The 23,206-nt window shown below is 37.3% G+C and overlaps 1 protein-coding gene across 3 annotated transcripts; it reads left to right on the forward strand.

Moving 5' to 3' along the window:
• Positions 1–1,980: 1,980 nt before the first annotated feature.
• Positions 1,981–21,214, forward strand: MIGA2 (mitoguardin 2). Of its 3 annotated transcripts, none has more exons than XM_060757512.2 (16): positions 1,981–2,078; positions 6,321–6,514; positions 6,882–7,101; positions 8,628–8,740; positions 8,946–9,057; positions 12,527–12,657; positions 14,296–14,413; positions 14,505–14,608; positions 15,090–15,205; positions 15,443–15,515; positions 15,639–15,725; positions 15,997–16,095; positions 16,556–16,690; positions 18,016–18,069; positions 18,234–18,350; positions 20,239–21,214. In XM_060757512.2, exons 2-16 carry the CDS (start codon positions 6,419–6,421, stop codon positions 20,455–20,457), a joined length of 1,794 nt encoding a protein of 597 aa, XP_060613495.2. In that variant the 5' UTR covers positions 1,981–2,078; positions 6,321–6,418; the 3' UTR covers positions 20,458–21,214. The 3 variants fall into 3 exon arrangements, with proteins under 3 accessions (XP_060613495.2, XP_060613497.2, XP_060613496.2); XM_060757514.2 differs by having other exon boundaries at positions 14,299–14,413; XM_060757513.2 differs by lacking the exon at positions 1,981–2,078 and adding an exon at positions 2,226–2,246.
• Positions 21,215–23,206: the final 1,992 nt, after the last annotated feature.

The following is a 23,206-nucleotide window of genomic DNA, read 5'->3' on the forward strand; positions in this document are numbered from 1 at the left end:
GGAAAGGTGCCAAAGTTTTTAAAAGGGGTCACAAATTGCAGAGATTGTATTCAAAGGAATAGTTTTGGACTCAATGCTATAAGGCCTTTCATAATAATAATAATTAATAATGAATGCTCTGGTTGCATCATCATTAATTAATTAATTAATAATCATAATACATTATGAGAGTTTTATAAGGCCTTTCATCATCATAATAATTAATTAATGCTCTGGTTGCATCATCATTAATTAATTCATAATCATAATCAAACATGAGATAGTTTTATAAGGCCTTTCATCATAATAATTAATTAATACTCTGGTTGCATCTTCATTAATTAATTAATAATCATCATAATCATAATATCAATACAATATGAGATAGTTTTATAAGGCCTTTCATAATAATAATAATAATTAATTAATGCTCTGGTTGCATCATCATTAATTAATAATCATAATAATAATACATTATGAGATAGTTTTATAAGGCCTTTCATAATAATAATAATTAGTTAATACTCTGGTTGCATCATCATTAATTAATTCATATTCATAATAACAAAACATGAGATAGTTTTATAAGGCCTTTCATCATCATAATTAATTAATACTCTGGTTGCATCATCATTAATTAATAATCATAATCATAATAACAATACATTATGAGATAGTTTTATAAGGCCTTTCATCATAATAATAATAATTAGTTAATACTCTGGTTGCATCATCATTAGTTAATTATCATCATAATCATATTAACAATACATTATGGGATAGTTTTATAAGGCCTTTCATAATAATAATAATTAATGATTAATTTGATTTGTTAGCCTGCTCTGGTTGCATCATCAATTAATTAATTTATTATTATTATTATTATAACAATACATTATGAGATAGTTTTATAAGGCCTTTCATAATAATAATAATAATAATAATAATAATTAATGATTCATTTGATTTATTAGCCTGCTCTGGTTGCATCATCATATGAATTAATCATAATAATAATAATAATACATTATGGGATAGTTTTATAAGGCCTTTCATAATAATAATAATAATAATAATTAATGATTCATTTGATTTGTTAGCCTGCTCTGGTTGCATCATCATTAATTAATAATAATAATCATAATAATAACAATACATTACTTATAATAAATACTAAGAAACTATTGGTTGGCCTCATTATTAATTTAATTGTCAATAAATGCATATTAATGAATTATTAATAAAAAATAAAGTAGTGGTTAGCCTGCTCTCGTCGCATCATTAATTTAATATTAATTAATTAATTGATAATACATAAATAATAAACTATTGGTTAGCCTCATTGTTATTCATTTAATAAATATTAATAATGCATAAATAATAAACTATTGGTTAGCTTCCTTGTTATTAATTAACATTTATTATTTATTAAATTAATAACAAGGAGGCTAACCAATCGTTTATTTATGTGTTATTAATTAACATTTATTATTTATTAAATTAATAATACATAAATAATAAACGATTGGTTAACCTTGTTATTAATTTAATTAATAAGAAATACTAATCAATTAATGCATAAATATTAAACTATTGGTTAGCGTCATTATTATTAGTTCAATTAATAATACATATTAATAATGCATAAATAATAAACTATTGGTTAGCCTAATTGTTATTAATTTAATTAATAATGAATATTAATTAATAATGCATAAATAATAAACTATTAGTTAGCTTCATTATTATTAATTTAATAAATATTAATTAATTAATTTGCTTTAAACTCCAATTTGTGTGTTGTTTTCCTTCCTAGGTCCCACCGAGGAGCGTTGCCCCTTTAAGGATGGCCGCGCCCCCTTTCCTCCAACTCTAAGACCACGCCCCCTTCCTCCCCCATTCGCTTCTCGGTCGAGCTGGGGGTCTATTACACCAATCGGCACTCCCAGAGAGTAAGACCCGCGCTCTGATTGGCCGTCTCCACCTGCCACTCCGAGGTCTCCCCACGCAGCCCCGCCCCCTGGTGGTTAGTAGTGGTTAGGTTGCGACGCCGGGAAGGAGAGGCTGCCCTTCCGAGAGCCATGGCGCGCAGTTGCACGGTGAGCTGGGCTGCCTCCCCCTCTTGCGGGAGAATGGTTGGGCCCGTTCCTTCCAGGGCCGCAGGGGGGCGGGCTCGCCCATTGGAAAAGAGGGGGGAAAGGCTGCCTTCTCACTGCCTGGCCTGCACTCATGAACCCCCCCCCCCCATTGGCCTGCCCTGCCCTGAGGTGTGTATGGATGCCTGTGTGTCTAGGGCGCAGGGCAAGGGAGAATGAATATGTGCATTGCCTATAGGTGTGTCTATAGATTGGACAGGGCAGGTGGGTTTAGTATATAGGTATATGTATATTGGGCAGTGCAGGTGTGTATAGTGTATAGTGTATATGTATGTATTCTGGACAAGGCAGGTGTGTATGTGTATAGTGTATATGTATATTGGGGAGTGCAGGTGTGTATGTGTATAGTGTATATGTATATATGTATAAGTATACTGGACAGTGCAAGTGTGTTATGTGTATAGTATATATATGCATACAGTGTGTGTGTGTGTGTGTATAGGACGGTGCAGGTGTGTGTGCATTATGTGTATAGTATGTAAGTATGTATATGTGTGTGTGTGTGTATATATATATATATATACACACATACACACACATACTGGACAGGGCAGCTGTGTATGTATATGTGTATAGTGTATATGTATATTGGACAGTGCAGGTGTGTATGTATATGTGTATATTATATATGTATGTGTATATATAGGACAGGGTAGGTGTGTATGTATATGTGTATAGTGTATATGTATATTGGACACTTCAGGTGTGTATGTATATGTGTATATGTATATTGGGCAGTGCGGGTGTGTGTATGTGTATATGTATAAGTATACTGGACAGTGCAGGTGCATTATGTGTATAGTATATATGCAAACAATGTGTGTGTGTATGTGTATGTGTGTGTGTGTATGTGTATATATATATATATATATATATATATAGGACGGTGCAGGTGTGTGTGCATTATGTATGTGTATATATGTGTATGCATGTATATGTGTGTGTGTATATATACGCACACAGATACACACGCACACATACATACACAACACACATACTGGACAGGGCAGGTGTGTATGTATATGTGTATATTACATATGTATGTGTATATATAGGACAGGGTAGGTGTGTATGTATATGTGTATAGTGTATATGTATCTTGGACAGTGCAGGTGTGTATATATATGTGTGTATATTATATATGTATGTGTATATATAGGACAGGGTAGGTGTGTATGTATATGTGTGTGTGTATAGAGAGGGAGACAGAGGACAATGCAGGTGTGTATGCATATGTGTTATATATATAGGACAGGGCAGATGTATATGTATATGTGTATAGTATATATGTTTGTTAATTTTTGCCTATGTATGGAGACTTTGAGTTCAGCCTGGATATAATATACATATGTACAACACATACATATATACTATACACATATACATACACACCTGCCCTATAGGACAGGGTAGGTGTGCATGTATATGCGTATAGTTTATATATATGTGTATATATAGGACAGGGTAGGTGTGTATGTATATATGTATAGTGTATATGTATATTGGACAGTGCAGGTGTGTATGTATATGTGTATAGTATATATATGTGTGTGTGTGTGTGTATATATAGGACAGGGAAGGCGTGTATGGATATGTGTATTGTGTATATGTATATTGGACAGTGAAGGTGTGTATGGATATGTGTGCAGTATATATGTATGTATATATAGGACATGGTATATGTGTGTGTGTATGTATATATACACATACATACATACATACATACATAGCAGTGCAGGTGTGTATGTATATGTTTATAGTATATATGTGTGTGTATATATAGAACAGGGTAGGTGTGTATGTATATGTGTATAGTGTATATGTATATTGGACAGTGCAGGTGTATATATATGTGTGTATAGTATATATGTGTGTGTATATATAGGACAGGGCAGGTGTGTATGTATATGTGTATAGTATATATGTGTGTGTATATATAGGACAGGGTAGGTGTGTATGTATATGTGTATAGTGTATATGTATATTGGACAGTGCAGGTGTATATATGTGTGTATAGTATATATGTGTGTGTATATATAGGACAGGGCAGGTGTGTATGTATATGTGTATAGTATATATGTGTGTGTATATATAGGACAGGGTAGGTGTGTATGTATATGTGTATAGTGTATATGTATATTGGACAGTGCAGGTGTATATATGTGTGTATAGTATATATGTGTGTGTATATATAGGACAGAGCAGGTGTGTATGTATATGTGTATTGTATATATGTCTGTATGTGTGTACAAAATATACAAAAGTTAAATAGAATTAAAAGAGCCATCTTTGAGTGTTTTAAACCCTCTTTGCATTATTTTCTCTTCTTTCCGAAGCTGGAAACGGCTCAGACCTTGACATTCCCGGCCTTGAAGGGAACACAATATCCTGGGGTGTTGTGTCGTTGCCTCTCTCTCTCTCTCTCTAGAGATACCATTTACGGGCCCACAAAGCCGCCTTTGTGCCTTATCACTATGTAACACAATGATTTTTGTTCCTGGGTGATCAGTGTCGTTTTCTAATTGCGTCCATCATTAAAAAAAGACATGGGAAAAGTGTATGAAACTGCGCAAACTTCTGCTCTTGCACATTTTGCTCTCGTCTGGCCATGCATCTCTCAGAAGAGTCTCGACCCAATTTAACGTTGTGGCAGCCACAAAAACAAAGTTTCTGGATCAGAACGACAACTTTCAAAGTAAGGACTGCACAACGAAACAGGAAATAACACTTTCGAACCAGGAACAGAACGTTTTCCAAATTGTGTTACATAGTGTAATAATAATAATAATAATAATAATAATAATAATGCTGTGCAAGTAATGGGAGGGTATAGACCTGGGAACAGAAGGCGAGATAGACATTTGTGGCATCTTTTAAAGATAATAATAATAATAATAATAATAGATGAAAAAGAGGACCAATACTACTACTAATAATAATAAAATAATAGATAATAAAATAATAATATATGAAGAGGAATCATTATCGTTATTATTATTGAGAGCGATGTATTTCTATAGTGCTGTGTCAGTAATTAGAGGATATTATTATTTTTACTATTATCATTGACAGTGATGTATTTTTATAACACTGTGTCCGTAATTAGAGCATATTATTATTATTATTATTATTATTAACAGGAATGTATTTTTATAATGCTATGTCCATAATTAGAGGCTTATTATTATTATTATTATTATTATTGACAGTGATGTATTTTTATAACGCTGTGTCTGTAATTAGAGGATATTATTATTATTATTATTATTATTATTATTATTGACAGTGATGTATTCTTATAATGCTGTGTCTGTAATTAGAGGTTATTTTATTATTATTATTATTATTATTATTATTATTGACCGGGATGTGTTTTTATAATGCTGTGTCAGTAATTAGATATTATTATTATTATTATCATTGACAGTGATGTATTTTTATAATGCTGTGTCCGTAATTAGAGGTTATTATGATTAATACTATTATTCGCAGTGATGTATTTTTATAATGCTGTGTCCTAATTAGAGGTGGTTATTATTACTATTATTAATGACAGGGATGCATTTTTATAATGCTGTGTAAGTAATGAGAAGATATTATTATGATTAATACTATTATTTGCAGTGATGTATTTTTATAATGCTGTGTCCTAATTAGAGATTATGTTGTTGTTGTTGTTGTTGTTATTATTATTATTATTCACAGTGACGTATTTGTATAATGCTATGTAAGTAATGGGATGGTATAGACCTGGGAACAGAAGGTGGGATGAAGACATGTGTAGTATTTTTTCAACTTTTTAATAATAATAATAATAATAATAATAATAATATAAAAAGAAGGGTAAAAAGGGCACTAATAATTGATAATATGATAATAATATAAGAAGAGGAAATATTATATTATTGTTATTATTATTAACAGAGATAAAGGCCTGTTGTAATAATAGTAATAATTTTTAATAATAGTAATAATAATAAATTGTATTGTCGAAGGCTTTCATGGCCAGAATCACTGGGTTGTTGTAGGTTTTTCTGGGCTATATGGCCATGTTCAGGAGAAAAATTGCCTCCAGAACATGGCCATATAGCCCGGAAAAACCTACAACAACCCAATAATAAATTATTATTATTATTACCTGTCTCTCTCACTCTCTCTCGCTCTTTCTTTCTGTCTGTGCTGCAGGGAGGTGTCCTCCTTGTGCCGGAGAAGCGCTTCCGGGCGCAGGGGGGGCTCCGGTGGTGAGTTGGGCCTGGCTCCGGAAGCGGCCCCCTTGGAGCAGGATGGCCTTCCAGAGGCCGGAGGGGGTTCCCCTGCTGCAGGCGCTGGCCATGACCGTGGCCGAGATCCCCGTCTTCCTCTACTCCACCTTTGGACAGGTACACGGAAGTGGGGAGGGGGGGCACACACACCACATTTCCCTCCCTGAGTCTCATGCACTTTGACACTGTCTTTGACATGATCTCCGCCAAAGGATGCTGGCAACACCACCAAACTACATATCCCAGGATCCCATTGCTATTAAATGAGAAGTGATGTCCTGAAAATAGAAGCTCCAGGTGCAACTTCCCCTTTAGCTTAGGACCATATGGCACAAATCCAGTGTGCTCCCTCATTTCAGCCATAATAATGGCGTTGGAACATTGTCAGAATAATAATAAAATAATAATGAAAATTATTATTGATGACGCTAGTTCATTTGCACATTATTAGAATAATAATAATAATAATTCCTCTCTCCCGCAGGCGGCCTTTTCGCAGCTACGCCTGAGTCCCGGCCTCCGGAAGGTGCTCTTTGCCACGGCCCTGGGGACGGTGGCCTTGGCCTTGGCCGCGCATCAGCTCAAGCGCCGGCGCCGACACCGGAAGACGCTGCCCCCGCCCACGGAGAAGGTGGCCCCCAAGTCGGCCGGGGCCCCCGTCCCCATCCTGCCCACCAGGAGGGGGGCCCCTTCCATCAAGAAAGGTGCGTTGGTGCGGACCAAAGGGCAGTGGAGCCCTTTCCATCTCGGAGGCCCAGTTTCCCCCTCTGCGCGCCTTCTGTTGTTGTTGTTGTTGATGTTATTTCTAGCCTGTCTTCCTCCCCAAGGGAACTCAAAACAGCTAACAATGTTGTTGTTGTTGTTGTTGTTGTTGTTGTTCTCTTTCTCCCCATAGGGACTCAAACATTATTATTATTATTATTATTATTATTATTATATTTCTAGGCCAACTTTCTCCCCATGCAAACTTTATTATTATTATTATTATTATTATTATTATTATTACTATATTTCTAGGCCAACTTTCTCCCCATGCAAACTCAAGGTGGCTAACAATATTATTATATTATATTATATTTCTAGGCCGATTTTCTCCCCATGTGAATTCAAGGTGGCTAACATTATTATTATTATTATTATATTTCTAGGATGACTTTCTCATGCGAACTCAAGGTGGCTAACGTTGTTGTTGTTATTATTATTATTATTATTATTATTATTATTATTATACTCTCCATTACATTCTCTCCATGGGAACTCAAGGTGCCTAACATCATCATTATTATTATTATTATTATTATTATTATTATTATATTTCTAGGATGACTTTCTCATGCGAACTCAAGGTGGCTAACGTTGTTGTTGTTGTTATTATTATTATTCTCTCCATTACTTTCTCTCCATGGGAACTCAAGGTGGCTAACATTATTACTATCATCAGCATTATCATCATCATCATCATCATCATCATCATCATCCCACCTTTCTCTCCAAGGGGGCACAAAGCAGCTAGCAATAAAAGTATTATTATTATTGTTAATTATTTTATTTCTAGACCAACTTTCTCCCCATGGGAACTCAAGGTAGCTACCATTATTATTATTATTATTATTATTATTATTATTATTCTCTCCATTACTTTCTCCCCATGTGAACTCAAGGTGGCTAACATTATTATTATTATTATTATCATCATCATCATCATCATCATCATCATCATCCCACCTTTCTCTCCACAGGGACACAAAGCAGCTTATAATAAAAGTATTATTATTATTAATTATTTTATTTCTAGACCAACTTTCTCCCCATGCGAACTCAAGGTGGCTAACATTATTATTATTATTGTTATTATTATTATTATTATTATTATTATTATTATTATTCTCTCCATTACTTTCTCCCCATACAAACTCAAAGTGGCTAACATTATTATTATTATTATCATCATCATCATCATCCCAACATTCTCTCCACGGGGACACAAAGCAGCTAACAATAAAATTATTATTAATAATAATTATTTAATTTCTAGACCAACTTTCTCCCCATGGGAACTCAAGTTGGCTAACAACATTATTGTTATTATTGTTGTTATTATTGTTGTTATTGACTTTCTTTCTAGCCTACCTCTCCCTCTGCTTTCCATGTTGTGTCTGCTCTCTGCTTCAAAAGTTTTGGAGAAGCCCTGCTAAGGGAGGACCCCCCACTCTTTCTCCTTCCCTTCCAGGCTCCTCGGGGAGGCGAGTGCAAAGCCCCAGCAGCAAAAGCAATGACACTCTCAGCGGGATTTCCTCCCTCGAGCCCAGCAAACACTCCAGCTCTTCGCACAGTTTGGCTTCGGTGAGCAGCTTGCACCTTGGCACATTGGCAGAATAATAATAATAATGACATAAATATAGACGTATATGTACAAGGCACCTGTACACACACATATACAGTACGCGGGAGTCACGGTGCTCTGTGGAAGTGGGAAATACATCTATACAAACAAACGTTGACTTGTATTATATTTATGGATATGGGTTGTTCTTCCTGCTTTCCTTAGATGGCGGCCCCAAACTCTCCCAGTCCGGCTTCGGCGGGACCCTGGGAGGCCCAGGCTTTAGATGACCCCGGAGCCGCCGGAGACTGCAGCCCCGAAAACCTCTATTTCCAAGGTCGGGAAATGACATTGTTGTTTTTGTTGTTATTATTATTACTATTATTATTATTATTATCATCATCATCATCATTACTGTATTGGGTTGGTTTTGGGGGGTAGAAATTGGGTTTATTATTATTACTAGCTTGGGGACCCGGCGCTGCCCGGGTTATTAGAGAAAGTGGGTAATGGCGGTTCTGTATGCCAACTTTGGTCTTTATCAGTCATTGGGTGAGGGTGGCAGTGGTTTCAGTAAGTGAGTGAAGGTACTGCAAGTCCCATCATCCAAAGTCCATCCTCCTTCAAACTGCAGCAGGATGCAGAGTGGGTCATGGGGGCTCTGTGTGCTAAGTTTGGTCTTTATCGGTCATTGGATTAGGGTCGCAGTGGTTTCAGTAAGTGAGTAAAGGTACTGCAAGTCCCATCATCCATGGTATGCCCTACTCCAAACCGCAGTAGGATGTAGAGTGGGTCATGGGGGCTCTGTGTGCCAAGTTTGATTTTGTTCGGACATTAGATGAGGGTTGCAGCAGTCTTGGGAAGGGAGTGGAGGTACTTCAAGTCCCATCATCCATGGTCTGTCCTCCTCAAATGTGCACCAGAATGTAGAGTGGGTCATGGGGACTCTGTGTGCCAAGTTTGGTCTTGATCCGTCATTGGCGAGGGTCTCAGTGGTCTCAGGAAGTGAGTGAAGTGACTTCAAGTCCCATCATCCATTTCCATATTTTTCCAAACTGCACCAGGATGTAGAGTGGGTCATGTGGGCTCTCTGTGCGAATTGTGATCCTGATCCATCACTGTTGGCAGTTGTAATGGTCTCAGGAAGGGAGTGCAGGTATTGCAAGTCCCATCGTCCATGGTGCATCCTCCCCCAAACCGCACCAGGATGTAGAGTGTGTCATGGAGACTCAGTGTGCAAAGTTTGGTCTTTATCGGTAATTGCATGAGGGTTGCAGTGGTCTCAAGAATTGAGCAAAGGTACTGCAAGTCCCATAATCCAAGGTCTATCCCCGACCAAACCACACCAGGATGTAAAGTGGGGCATGAGAGGTCTATGTGCCAAGTTTGGTTCTGATCAGTCATTGGATGAGGTTAACAGCGGTCTCAGAATGTGAGTGATGATACTGCAAGTCCCATCATCCATGGTTGCAGTAGGATGTCGAGTCGGTCTTGCAGGCTCTGTGTGCCAAGTGTGGTCTGTATTGGTAATGTTCTGACTCAGCCCCCTCTGGCCTTTTCCTTTCCTCTCTTTGTCATCTCGGAATCTTGGAATTGAGGCTGGCCAATCAGAGACCATATGCAAATTTCCTTCTCATGTCCCCGTTTCTGTCATGAACTCTTTTCTCCACCAGGGGCTCCTCTTGAAGCTGGCCAATCAGAGACCATATGCAAATAGCACCGCTGCCCAGCCAATCGGAATCTTGGAACTTTCAGGCTGGCCAATCAGAGACCACAGTGGCAGCCAATCAGAACGCTGCCACATACACCGCCCTTCCTCTGTCCGATACAAACAAACAGTCTCTTTTATTATATATATAGATATAGATATAGATTATAGATTTATATTATTATGTTGGATTGATATTCAGGGCTATACATGGACATGGGATTTTTATTATTATGAGTAGGTTTTGGGGCTACATGTGTACATGAGATCTATTATTTTTTATTACTATCTTGGTTTGGTTTTGGGGGCTGGACAAAGGATTTATTATTTTGCATAGGTTTTGGGGGCTACACATGGACATGGGCTCAATTCTTCTTCTTATTATTATTATTATTATATTGGCTTGGTTTTGGGGCTGGACATGAGATTTATTATTATTATTATTATTATATTGGGTTGGTTTTGGGGGCTACACATGACAATGAAATCAATTATTATTACTATATTGGATTGGTTTTGGGGGCTGGATATGGTTATTATTATTATTATTATTATTATTATTATGGGTAGGTTTTGGGGGGCTACACATGGACATGGGAATTATTATTATAATATCATTATATTGGGTTGGTTTTGGGGGCTACACATGACCATAGGATCAATTATTATTATTACTATAGTGGGTTGGTTTTGTGGGCTGGACATGGAAATTATTATTATTATTATCATTATTATTATCATCATTATTATTATGGTTAGGTTTTGGGGGTTAGACATGGATATGGAATTTATTATTATTATCATTATTATTATATTATTATTATATTGGGTTGATTTTGGGAGCTACACATGACAATGGGATCAATTATTATTACTATATTGGGTTGGTTTTGGGGGCTGAACATGGGAATTATTATTATGGGTAGGTTTTAGGTGGGCCAGTCATGGACATGGAATTTATTATTTTTATTATTATATTATAATTATAATTATATTGGGTTGGGTTTGGGGGCTACACATGACCATGGGATCAATAATTATTATTACTATAGTGGGTTGGTTTTGTGGGCTGGACATGGGAATAATAATAATAATAATTATTATTATTATTATTATTATTATGGTTAGGTTTTGGGGGGCTAGACACGGACATGGAATTTATTATTATTATTATTATTATTATTATTATTATTATTATTATATTGGGTTGGTTTTGGGGGCTACACATGACCATGGGATCAATAATTATTATTACTATAGTGGGTTGGTTTTGTGGGCTGGACATGGGAATAATAATAATAATAATTATTATTATTATTATTATTATGGTTAGGTTTTGGGGGGCTAGACACGGACATGGAATTTATTATTATTATTATTATTATTATTATTATTATTATTATAATATTGGGTTGGTTTTGGGGGCTACACATGACCATGGGATCAATAATTATTATTACTATAGTGGGTTGGTTTTGTGGGCTGGACATGGGAATAATAATAATAATAATAATAATTATTATTATTATGGTTAGGTTTTGGGGGGCTAGACACGGACATGGAATTTATTATTATTATTATTATTATTATTATTATTATTATATTGGGTTGGGTTTGGGGGCTACACATGACCATGGGATCAATAATTATTATTACTATAGTGGGTAGGTTTTGGGGGCTGGACATGGGAATTATTATTATTATTATTATTATTATTATTATTATGGGTAGGTTTTGGGGGCTACACATGGACATGGGAATTATTATTATTATTGTTATTTTGGATAGGTTTTGGGGGGCTACACATGGACATGGGATTTATGATTATTATGTTGGGTTGGTTTGGGGCTACACGAGGACATGAGATGATTCATTATTATTATTATTATTATTATTCCCTCTAAAGCAAGCGCCTCAAAGAGGTTTGCATTCCTCCTGCTTTGCTCTTCTTCCCTTTTGTACGTCAGCCTTGTTTCCCGACCTCTTTCCCAATACAATCTATTGATAACAAAGGATCTGAGCATTGATCATAGGTTGGAGGAGCTTCCTGCACACCCTCAAAGCCTCCTTTCCATGGGTCTCCTTTCTGCCCTGATAGGGATGGAGCTCTTTGAGGAGGCCTTGCAAAAGTGGGAGCAGGCCCTGACCGTCCGGAGCAGAGACCCTTCCGGGAGCCTCTCCGTCACCTGGGATGGCGCTGTGGAACCGCCGCAAATAGACCTCCCGGAGGTAGGCACACCCTTCCAGTTGCATTTTCCTAAGTTTTTATATAAAATAAACTACAAGTGCAATCCCCTTGAATTTTCTATCCAATGACACAAGATAACAGGGGGTCATTCCCCCCAACTTTCAGAAATATTCATACATCGACTAATTTTTTTAAGTTTTGACATATTGTTATTGACCTATTTCATTGAAGGCCTCTCATATTCAATCAGTAGAACCTCTGGAGCTAGTCATGATAGTGATACTTTTGTTGTTGTTGGGATGGACTTCTCCCTTTCAGGTCAGGGCAGTGGCAGTTGGGACAGAGAGAGGACCTTCCATCTGCTTCTGGAGCTAGTCATGATAGTGATACTTTTGTTGTTGTTGTTGGGATGGACCTCCCCCTTTCAGGTCAGGGCAATGGCAGTTGGGATGGAGAGAGGGGACCTTCCATGTACTTCTGGAGCTAGTCATGATAGAAATACATTTATTGTTATTGTTGAGATGGACCTCTCCCTTTCAGGTCAGGGCAATGGCAGTTGGGATGGAGAGAGAGGATCTTCCATGTACTTCTGGAGCTAGTCATGATAGCAATATATTTATTATTGTTGTTGAGATGGACTTCTCCCTTTTAGGTCAGGGCAATGGCAGTTGGGAAGGAGAGAGGACCTTCCATGTACTTCTGGAGCTAGTCATGATAGGGATACATTTTTTGTTGTTGTTGAGATGGACCTCTCCCTTTCAGGTCAGGGCAATGGCAGTTGGGATGGAGAGAGAGGACCTTCCATCTGCCTCTGGAGATAGTCATGATAGAGATACATTTATTGTTGTTGAGATGGACCTCCCCCTTTTAGGTCAGGGCAATGGCAGTTGGGATGGAGAGAGAGGACCTTCCATGTACTTCCGGAGATGGTCATGATAGAAATACATTTGTTGTTGTTGTTGAGATGGACTTCTCCCTTTCAGGTCAGGGCAATGGCAGTTGGGACGGAGAGAGAGGACCTTCCATGTACTTCTGGAACTAGTCATGATAGAAATACATTTGTTGTTGTTGTTGAGATGGACCTCCCCCTTTCAGGTCAGGGCAATGGCAGTTGGGATGGAGAGAGGGGACCTTCCATGTACTTCTGGAACTAGTTGTGATAGAAATACATTAATTATTGTTGTTGAGATGGACTTCTCCCTTTCAGGTCAGGGCAATGGCAGTTGAGATGGAGGGAGAAGACCTTCCATCAATATTCCTGTGCTTGCTTCTCCTTCCTTCCTTCCTTCCTTCCTTCCTTCCTTCCTTCGCTCCTTGGCCAGGACAGTGGCAGTTGGGACGAAGGGTCTTTTTCATCTACGGCTTGGCGTAGGCATTGGCAGTTGGGAAGAACACTTTCTCATCTACCTGACAACTTAGACATAATGGAGTTGTGCCTACCTTGTCTTCTTTTCTAGGCCAGGGCAGTGGCAGTTGGGACGACAGGTTTCCCATTGACTTTGTGGCCCGGACAAAATCTAGGCTGAGGCTGCCTCCTCTTGTCATCCTTTGGGACCAAGGCAGTGACAGTCAGGATTCTCGTTCACCTTTTTCCCTCATTCCGAATGGCTCTTCATTGTATCTTCGGAGCAGGGTGAAGAAGGAAACCAATCCCGATATAAATCCCTTTTTTTCCCTAGCAGGAATCCCAGAAGAAGGAGTTTGCGGAGAAGCTGGAGTCCCTCTTGCACCGAGCCTATCATCTCCAGGAGGAGTTCGGCGCCACGTTTCCGGCCGACAGCATGCTGCTAGACCTGGGTAAGGGATGCATATCACTTTTAGGGGAAGCTTATGAAACAAAACAAAATCTTTGCCTTATACTTTTGGGGTTTTGTTTCTTTCCCCCCAGAGAGAACCCTAATGCTCCCCTTGAGAGAGGAGTCGCTGAGGCTTCGGGCCGACGACGACGAGGACAGCATGACTTCGGAGGAGTCCTTTTTCTCCGCGGCCGAGGTCAGCGGTGGGGGCACCAGGAAATCCCCCATCGAGTGGGATATTCTCCGAGTTTATGGAGGTTGTCTGGGGTGAACGACAGCTTCTGGGAACCCCCCCCCCCCCAATAGCCACTCACAACAACAACAACAATTATCAGGCAATCACTCATGGCTGAGTATGAGTGGAATAATAATACAGAATCATATAACATATAAATAGTAGAATCTATATAAACAAAAATATAATGTTCGTTTGTGGGATTAACTTAACTCAAAAACCACTGGACGAACTGACACCAAATTTGGACACAAGACACGTATCAGGCCAACGAGTGACCATCACTCATAAAAACACTGAAAAATACAGCAGAAAAGACTTAAAAAGCCAAAAAAACAAAAATAAATACTGCTAACACTATTAACAGTACTACTAACAATACTAATAATAGCAGTGCTACTAGTAGTAACAGGGATCCCTTGGACCTTTTTCTCCCTCGCAGTTGTTTGACTCCCTGCAAATCGGAGAGGCTCCTTTCCCGCTCTCCAAACCAGCAGCTGCTTACGAAGAAGCCTTGCAATTGGTAAAGGAAGGATTGGTTTGCTGCCGGACTTTCCGGTGAGTGAGTCGGGGGCCAGGATTGGGCAGATTTCGAGGGGTCTGTATATGGGGTGGGTGGATAGATGCCCATGGCTGCTAGCATTTTTTTATTTTGTATATTTGCATATTTTAAATGGTTATGCTGATGCTTTTGTGCAAAGTCGCTTTGAGTCTCCTTTGGGGGAGATAAAGCGGCGTATAAATAAATATGTGATGATGATGGTGATGATGCCCTGATTCTCTTCCTTCTTCCAGCACGGAACTGCTGGGCTGCTACAGTGACCAGGACTTCCTGGCCAAGCTCCACTGCGTCAGGCAAGCCTTCCAGGTATCTCTTTAAATCCCATTCATATTTAATTCTATTTTTAATGTGTGCATGCTTTAAATTGTATTGTATTTCTCTCCAATACAAATAATAATGGCTGCTTCCAATGGGACGTTCTCTTTGCAGGAGCTTCTGCAGCTAGAGAGGAACCAGCGCTTCTTTGGCGAAGTGGGGAAGCGCATGGTGCTGGGACTCATGGCCAAAGCTGAGAAGGTAGGCATTGCTGATCCCATTAATACTAAATTATGTTTTAATATTTGCATATTTTTAACTTTTAATCTAAAATATGCAAATTTTACCGTGAGCCACTTTAAGGGATTTTTTAGAGAGAAAAAGCAGGGTACATATAATAATAATAATAATAATAATAATAATAATAATAACAACAACAACTGGAATAGCTGACACGATACAAGGATTTAAAGTGTCTGATTAGGTAGGTAGGTACATATACATGGATGAATACTGTGTCTTTTCCCCATAGAACACCAAGGGCTTCCTGGAAAAGTATGACGCCATGCTGCGCTACACGCTGAGGCCCGAGACCTGGCCGACAACGCAGAAAGAGCTGGAAGGCCGAGGGGTACGTCCCACATCGATATCTCCCCTCTCTTCACCCTCTTATGGCATAAATAGGGTTGAACTGGATGGCCTTTGGGGCCCCTACACAACTCTACGAGTCCTTGATTCTATAGCCTTACTTCTCCATGACACTTATGTCTACGAGGCTGGGTGGCCATCTGCTAGGAAGGATCAGATTGTGCTTTTCCCACATCGTTGCAGAAATGGGGTTGGACTGGATGGCCTTTGGGAGGGTCCCAACTCTAGGATTCTGTAATATATCACCTTAAATATCCCTCTCTCAATCATATCCATGGCCATATACCTCTGGCTAGATGGCCATCTGTCAGGAGGGATTGGATTGTGCTTTTCCTGCATAACACCAGAAATGGGGTTGGATGAGTTTGGCCATTTGGGGGTCCCTTGACGAAGGTTTGCGCTTACCTCTGTTAGGCCTTTCTCTCTCCGCCTATCTCCAACAGGTGGTTTGCATGAGCTTCTTCGACATCGTCCTGGACTTCATCCTGATGGACGCCTTCGAGGACCTGGAAAACCCACCCTCCTCTGTCCTGGCCGTCCTGCGCAACCGCTGGCTCTCCGACAGCTTCAAAGAGACGGTGTGCCCCTTCCCGCCACTCACTTGCACTTACGGTGGTCGTTTTCGAACTGCTAGGTTGGCAGAAGCTGGGGCTAAAAGCGGGAGCTCACCCCGCTCCCCAGATTTATATAATAGAGTAAAATAATGGAAATGTAATAATAAAGAGTAAAACAATAAATTTAAAATAACAATGATAAAGTAAAATTATAAATGTAATAATAACAATAATAAATAGAGTGAAATAATAAATGTAATAATAATAAAGAGTAAAATAATAAGTGTAGTAATAACAACATTAAAGTAAAATTATACATGTAATAATAACAATAATAAATAGAGTGAAATACTAAATGTAATAGCAATAATAAAGAGTAAAATAATAAATGTAGTAATAACAATATTAAAGTAAAATTATAAATGTAATAATAACAATAATAATAGAGTGAAATAATAAATGCAATAATAATAATAAAGAGTAAAATAATATAATAATAGTAATAAAGTAAAATTATAAATGTAATAATAATAAATAGAGTAAAATAATAAATGTAATAATAATAACAACAGTAACAATAACAACAGAGTAAAATAATAAATAACCTTGACTTGAGTATAAGCCAAGGGGGGACTTTTTCAGCCTTAAAAAGGCTGAAAAACTAGGTTTATACTCGAGTATATACAGTAATTATCATTGTAATTATTAATATTATTATCACTACCATTATTAGTATTACTGTGATTATTAGTATTATTGTCATTATCACTATCATTATTATTATCTACTCTTTTAGTATTATAATTATAATTGTAATTAATACTATTATTGCTATCATTATTAAAAGTATTATTATTACTAGTATTATCATTATTATTAAATATTAGTACTCTTTGTAGTATTATATTTATCATTATAATTATTAATATTATCACTATTATTATAAGTATTATTAGTACCATATGATTTTCTTAACAAGATATTTGCTAGGTGTCAGGCTACAAAGAACTGATATAATCCATTCCTGCATTATTTAGAGAGAGAGATAAGCTAATATTTGAAAGCTCGGTAGCCTGTGACGCATTGTTCACCGATCCAATACAACAGCCAGCAGAGTGATCTTGTTTACTGTGGACTCATCTTGTTGTGCATCTTATTATTATTATTATTATTATTATTATTATTATTATTTATATGCTGCTTTTTCTCAAAGCAGCTGGCATTATCTTCCTGTGGAAATTATTATTATTATTATTATTATTGAGAGAGAGAAAAAGCATATAAATAATAATATAAATAATAATAATATTAAGATTTGGAGGCTTATTTCTCTTTCCTTTGAATCCCAGGCCCTGGCAACGGCTTGCTGGTCTGTGTTGAAAGCCAAGAGGCGCCTCTTGATGGTAAGCGCAAAGGACCGGCGCATGGGAAGGGACCCCAAAGGCCTCCTGCCTGCACAACATACTGTCAACCATCATTTCTTCTTCCCAAGAAACCCTGGGGATTGTAATTTACAATATGGGCTTGTGGGATAGTGTCTTAGGCTCTTCCCTTTGCTCTCTTCCAGGTCCCCGAAGGCTTCATCTCCCATTTCTACTCCGTATCGGAGCACGTCAGCCCCGTCCTGGCCTTCGGCTTCCTGGGACCAAAGGAGCATCTCTCCGAAGTCTGTGGCTTCTTCAAGGTATGCGCCTCGGACCCAAAATAAACCCTAGGTCAGGTCAAGCTCAGCCAGACAGATGTGTTGCATCGTTAAACAATATTAATATATCATCAGCTATTAACACAAAATATTATTATTGACATTAATCCTTACAATGATTTAAGGAGAACTCTTATTGTTGGACCTGAGAGATTGGGGCCAATGGTTTCTACAGGAAATGGAGTCGCAAGGAATTCAGGCTAGAATTTGGCGTTTGGAGAGTTGTAATAATATAATACATATTAGATATGAGAGATAGATAATATTGTTATTGTTATTATTATTTCCACATGAAGTCAGTTTATCTCAAAGCTGCTGGCATTATCTTCATGTGGAAATCATCATCATCATCATTATTATTATTATTGTATTTATATCCTGCATTTTCTCTCAAAGCCACTGGCATTATCTTCATGTGGACATCATCATCATCATCATCACCATCATCATCATCATCATCATCATCATCATCATTATATTTATATCTTTCTTTTTCTCTCAAAGCCACTGGCATTATCTTCATGTGGACATTATTATTATTATTATTATTATTATTATTATATTTATATCTTGCTTTTTGTCTCTCAAAGCCACTAGTGGCATTATCTTCATGTGGACATAATTACTACTACTACTATTACTATTATTATTATTATTATTATGCTTATTCTCTCAAAGCTACTGGCATTATCTTCATGTGGATATTATTAATAATAATAACAATCTGCTTTTTCCTCTCTCAAAGTTGCTGGCATTATCTTCACGTGGCCATTATTATTATTACTATTATATTTATATCCTGCTTTTTCCTTTTAAAAGCCGCTGGCATTATCTTCATGTGGATGCCATTGTTGTTGTTGTTGTTGTTGTTGTTGTTGTTGTTATTATTATGCTGCTTTTTCTCTCAAAGCCGCTGGCATTATGTTCATATGGACATTATTATTATTATTATTATTATTATTATTAATAATCTGTTTTTTCTCTCTCAAAGTTGCTGACATTATCTTCATGTGGACATCATCATCATCATCATTATATTCTTTATATGCTACTTTTTCTCTCTCAAAGCTGTTGGCGTTATCTTCATGTGGACATTATTATTATTATTATTATTATTATTATTATATGCCGCTTTTTCTCTCTCAAATCTACTGGTGTTATCTTCATGTGGATATTCTTCTTCTTAATATTATTTTACTGACTCAAAAGCAGAGTATGACACAGCAAATGAGATATATATGCTGAATTTCATATCATAAAATCACAGCACATATTGATTTATTTATTTATGACATTTTTATGCTGCCAATCTGACCCCGAAGGGGACTCAGAGCAGCTTACAAGTAATATGTAGATACAATATATTATATTATTACCATAGCACAACATTAGTATTATATATTACTATATTGTACTATACCATTATACTGTAATATTATTAGGAATATTACCTGTAATATTAAATATATAATATACTGTAATATTATTAGTAATATTACCTGTAATATTAAATATATAATATACTATAATATTATTAGTAATATTACCTGTAATATTAAATATATAATATACTGTAATATTATTAGTAATATTACCTGTAATATTAAATATATAATATACTATAATATTATTAGTAATATTACCTGTAATATTAAATATATAATATACTGTAATATTATTAGTAATATTACCTGCAATATTAAATATATAATTATAATATCATATTATTATATTATATGACATTATATATATATATATATATATATATATATATACACACACACACACACACAAACACACATACACACAATATTATATTATATTATATTATATATTATATTATATTATTTTGGCCCCGTTGTCTCCGCAGCATCAGATCCTGCAATACCTGAAGGACATGTTCGACCTGGACATCGTGCGCTATACCTCGGTGCCACTGCTGGCGGAGGACGTGCTGCAACTCTCCCGACGCCGCAGCGAGATTCTTTTGGGGTATTTGGGGGTCGATACCTCGCTGACACCACCGACAGAAGAGGAGGAGGAAGACGAAGAGAGCAACGGAGTCAACCGAGGTCATCCATCTGGGTGAGAGGGAGCCCTGCCTGGCTTTCCTCCCACAAACCGATGTGACTCCATCTTGGGAGAAGCGCGAGCGGGCAATCCAGAGAAAATCCTTATTTTCTAAAGACTCGTTTTTGCCTTGGTCCTTTTTTTAAAATCTGCTTTCTCACTCGTTCACTTTATTTCCCGTCCTAGCACACATCTGTGAAGAAAGGGGTCTTTTCCTAACAACAACTACTGTATTATTATTATTTCCTGTCTAACCGATTATCATTTTCATGGGATGAAAGCCAGTGTCCACATCTTCACGACTGACCTATTTTAAAAGGATCCCAAACATTTTCTCCGAATATTTTGGGTCTAATATATTATTTTTAATGCCTTGGGCCTAATATTTGAACTTAGGGCCAACAATATCTTGATTGAGCTCCAGCATGGAAAGAAATCATGTTTTTTCAATGAGAATTAGACTTTTAATAGGAATTTCATCTGGAAAGGCTTTTCCATAAATTTGGGTCTTATGATACGCAAGTATAAAGTCAGACAACCCGTCCAAATCGAAAACCCCTTTGCTTTGTGAAACCCGACGAATGTCATGAATGTACTGTTTCTGTGCCTCTCTTTCTCCAGCCAATCTCTCCCTCCCCCGGAAGGTGTAAATATTCCCATTTTATTTTGTTCTATTATTGCACTGTGTTTCCCTTCCTTTTTTTCTATCCTGGGAGGGATTTTTAACATTGAAAAGTGGAAAAATCAAATAAATCTTTTCCTTCATGATCAGAAAATGGTTTGGAGGAAGAATTCTTGTTTGGTCCTGGGGTTTTACAGTGGCAGGCATTTCATTCATAAGGAAATAATAATAATAATAATAATAATAATAATAATCCAGTTCTTGTAGGTTTTTTCGGGCTATATGGCCATGTTCTGGAGGCATTTCTCCTGATGTTTCGCCTGCATCTATGGCAAGCATCCTCAGAGGTGAAGTCTGCTGGAGCTGGGGAAAAAAGGGGGTTTATATATCTGTGGAATGACCAGGGTGAGACAAAGGGCTTTTGTAAGTTGGGCTGGGTGTGAGTCTTTCCACTGACCACCTTGATTAGCATACAATGGGCTGGCAGTGCCTGGAGCAAACTCTTCTTGAGGCGAAACGTCAGGAGAAATGCCTCTAGAACATGGCCATATAGCCCGAAAAAACCCACAAGAACTGAGTGATTCCAGCCATGAAAGCCTTCGACAATACAATAATAATAATAATAAACCTTTATTTATAGCTCACTACCATCTCCCGAAGGACTCAGTGCAGCTTACAAGAGGCCGAGCCGAAATACATCAGTAAAACACAACAACAGTACAATAATAAAAAAAACTCATAAACAAAGCAAAAAAACCATAAACAATAACACCACAGCCCATTAAAACCAGTGGCAGGGCCAAATGTAGTACTTAAAATCTTTAAAAGTCTTTAAAATAATAATAATAATAACAATAACAACAATAGAAGGCTGCTAATCGGCACTCTGGGTACAGTGCCTCAAGACCTTGGCCTGCACTTAAAAACAATCAACGCTGACAAAATTACCATTTGTCAGCTGCAAAAGGCCACTCTACTGGGATCTGCACGCATTATTCGCCAATACATCACATAGTCCTAGACCAGGGTGTTCTCAAACTTTTTAAACAGCAGGCCAGGTCACAGCTCCTCAAACTGTTGGAGGGTGGGATTATAATTTGAAAAAAAAAACCCCACAATTTGAATTCCTATGCACACTGCACATACTTTATTTGTAGTGCAAAAAAAAAAAACACTTAAAAACAATACAATAATTAAAATGATGAACAATTTTAACAAATATAAACTTATCAGTATTTCAATGGGAAGTGTGGGCCTGCTTTGCCTGATGCGATAGGATTGTTGTTGTTGTTGTTGTGTGCTTTCAAGTTGTTTCAGACTTAGGTTGGGCCAGGTAAATGAGCTGGAGGGCCATATCCGACCCCCAGGCCATAGTTTGAGGACCCCTGTCCTAGACATTTGGGAAGTGTCTGACGTGTGATCCATTTCAACATCCAGCATAGTGATCTTGTTTGCTGTGTACTAATCTTGTGTTTCAAATAATAATAATAACAGGGAATTAGAACAAATGCCAGCCAAGCCAGAATTGAAGTTGATGACGGATCCCAAGTGTTGACTCTGCAAGGAAGCAGATGAAACAATAGATCACATCCTCAGCTGCTTCAAGAAGATTGCTCAGACAGACTACAAGCAGAGGCACAACACCATTGCTCAGATGATCCATTGGAACTTCTGCCACAAATACCATCTTCCTGCAACAAAGAACTGCTGAGATCAAAACCCTGAAAATGAACATGTCAAACTACTCTGGGACTTCTGAATTCAGCCAGACAGAGTTTTGGAGCACAAGACTCCTGACCTCTCAAGGGAAGATACTGCCAGCCACTTTAAGAAAAAGCAGCATATAAATAATAATATAAATAATAATAATAATATTAATTCCACATGAAGTCAATGCCAGTTGCTTTTGAGAGAAAAAGATGCATATAAATAGTAATAATAATAAGAAGAAATCATTATTATTTATATGCTGCTTTTTTCAAAGCGGCTGGCATTATCTTCCTGTGGAAATTATTATTATTATTATTCTTTTCTGTTGGTTGTGGAGGTTCAGTGTGGGAAGTTTGCCCTGATTTTGTCGTTTGTGGGGTTCAGAATGCTCTTTGATTGTAGGTGAACTGTGAATCTCGGTGACTACAACTCCCAA

This window comes from Anolis sagrei, chromosome 11, assembly GCF_037176765.1.
Source record: "Anolis sagrei isolate rAnoSag1 chromosome 11, rAnoSag1.mat, whole genome shotgun sequence".
Lineage (NCBI taxonomy): Eukaryota > Metazoa > Chordata > Lepidosauria > Squamata > Dactyloidae > Anolis > Anolis sagrei.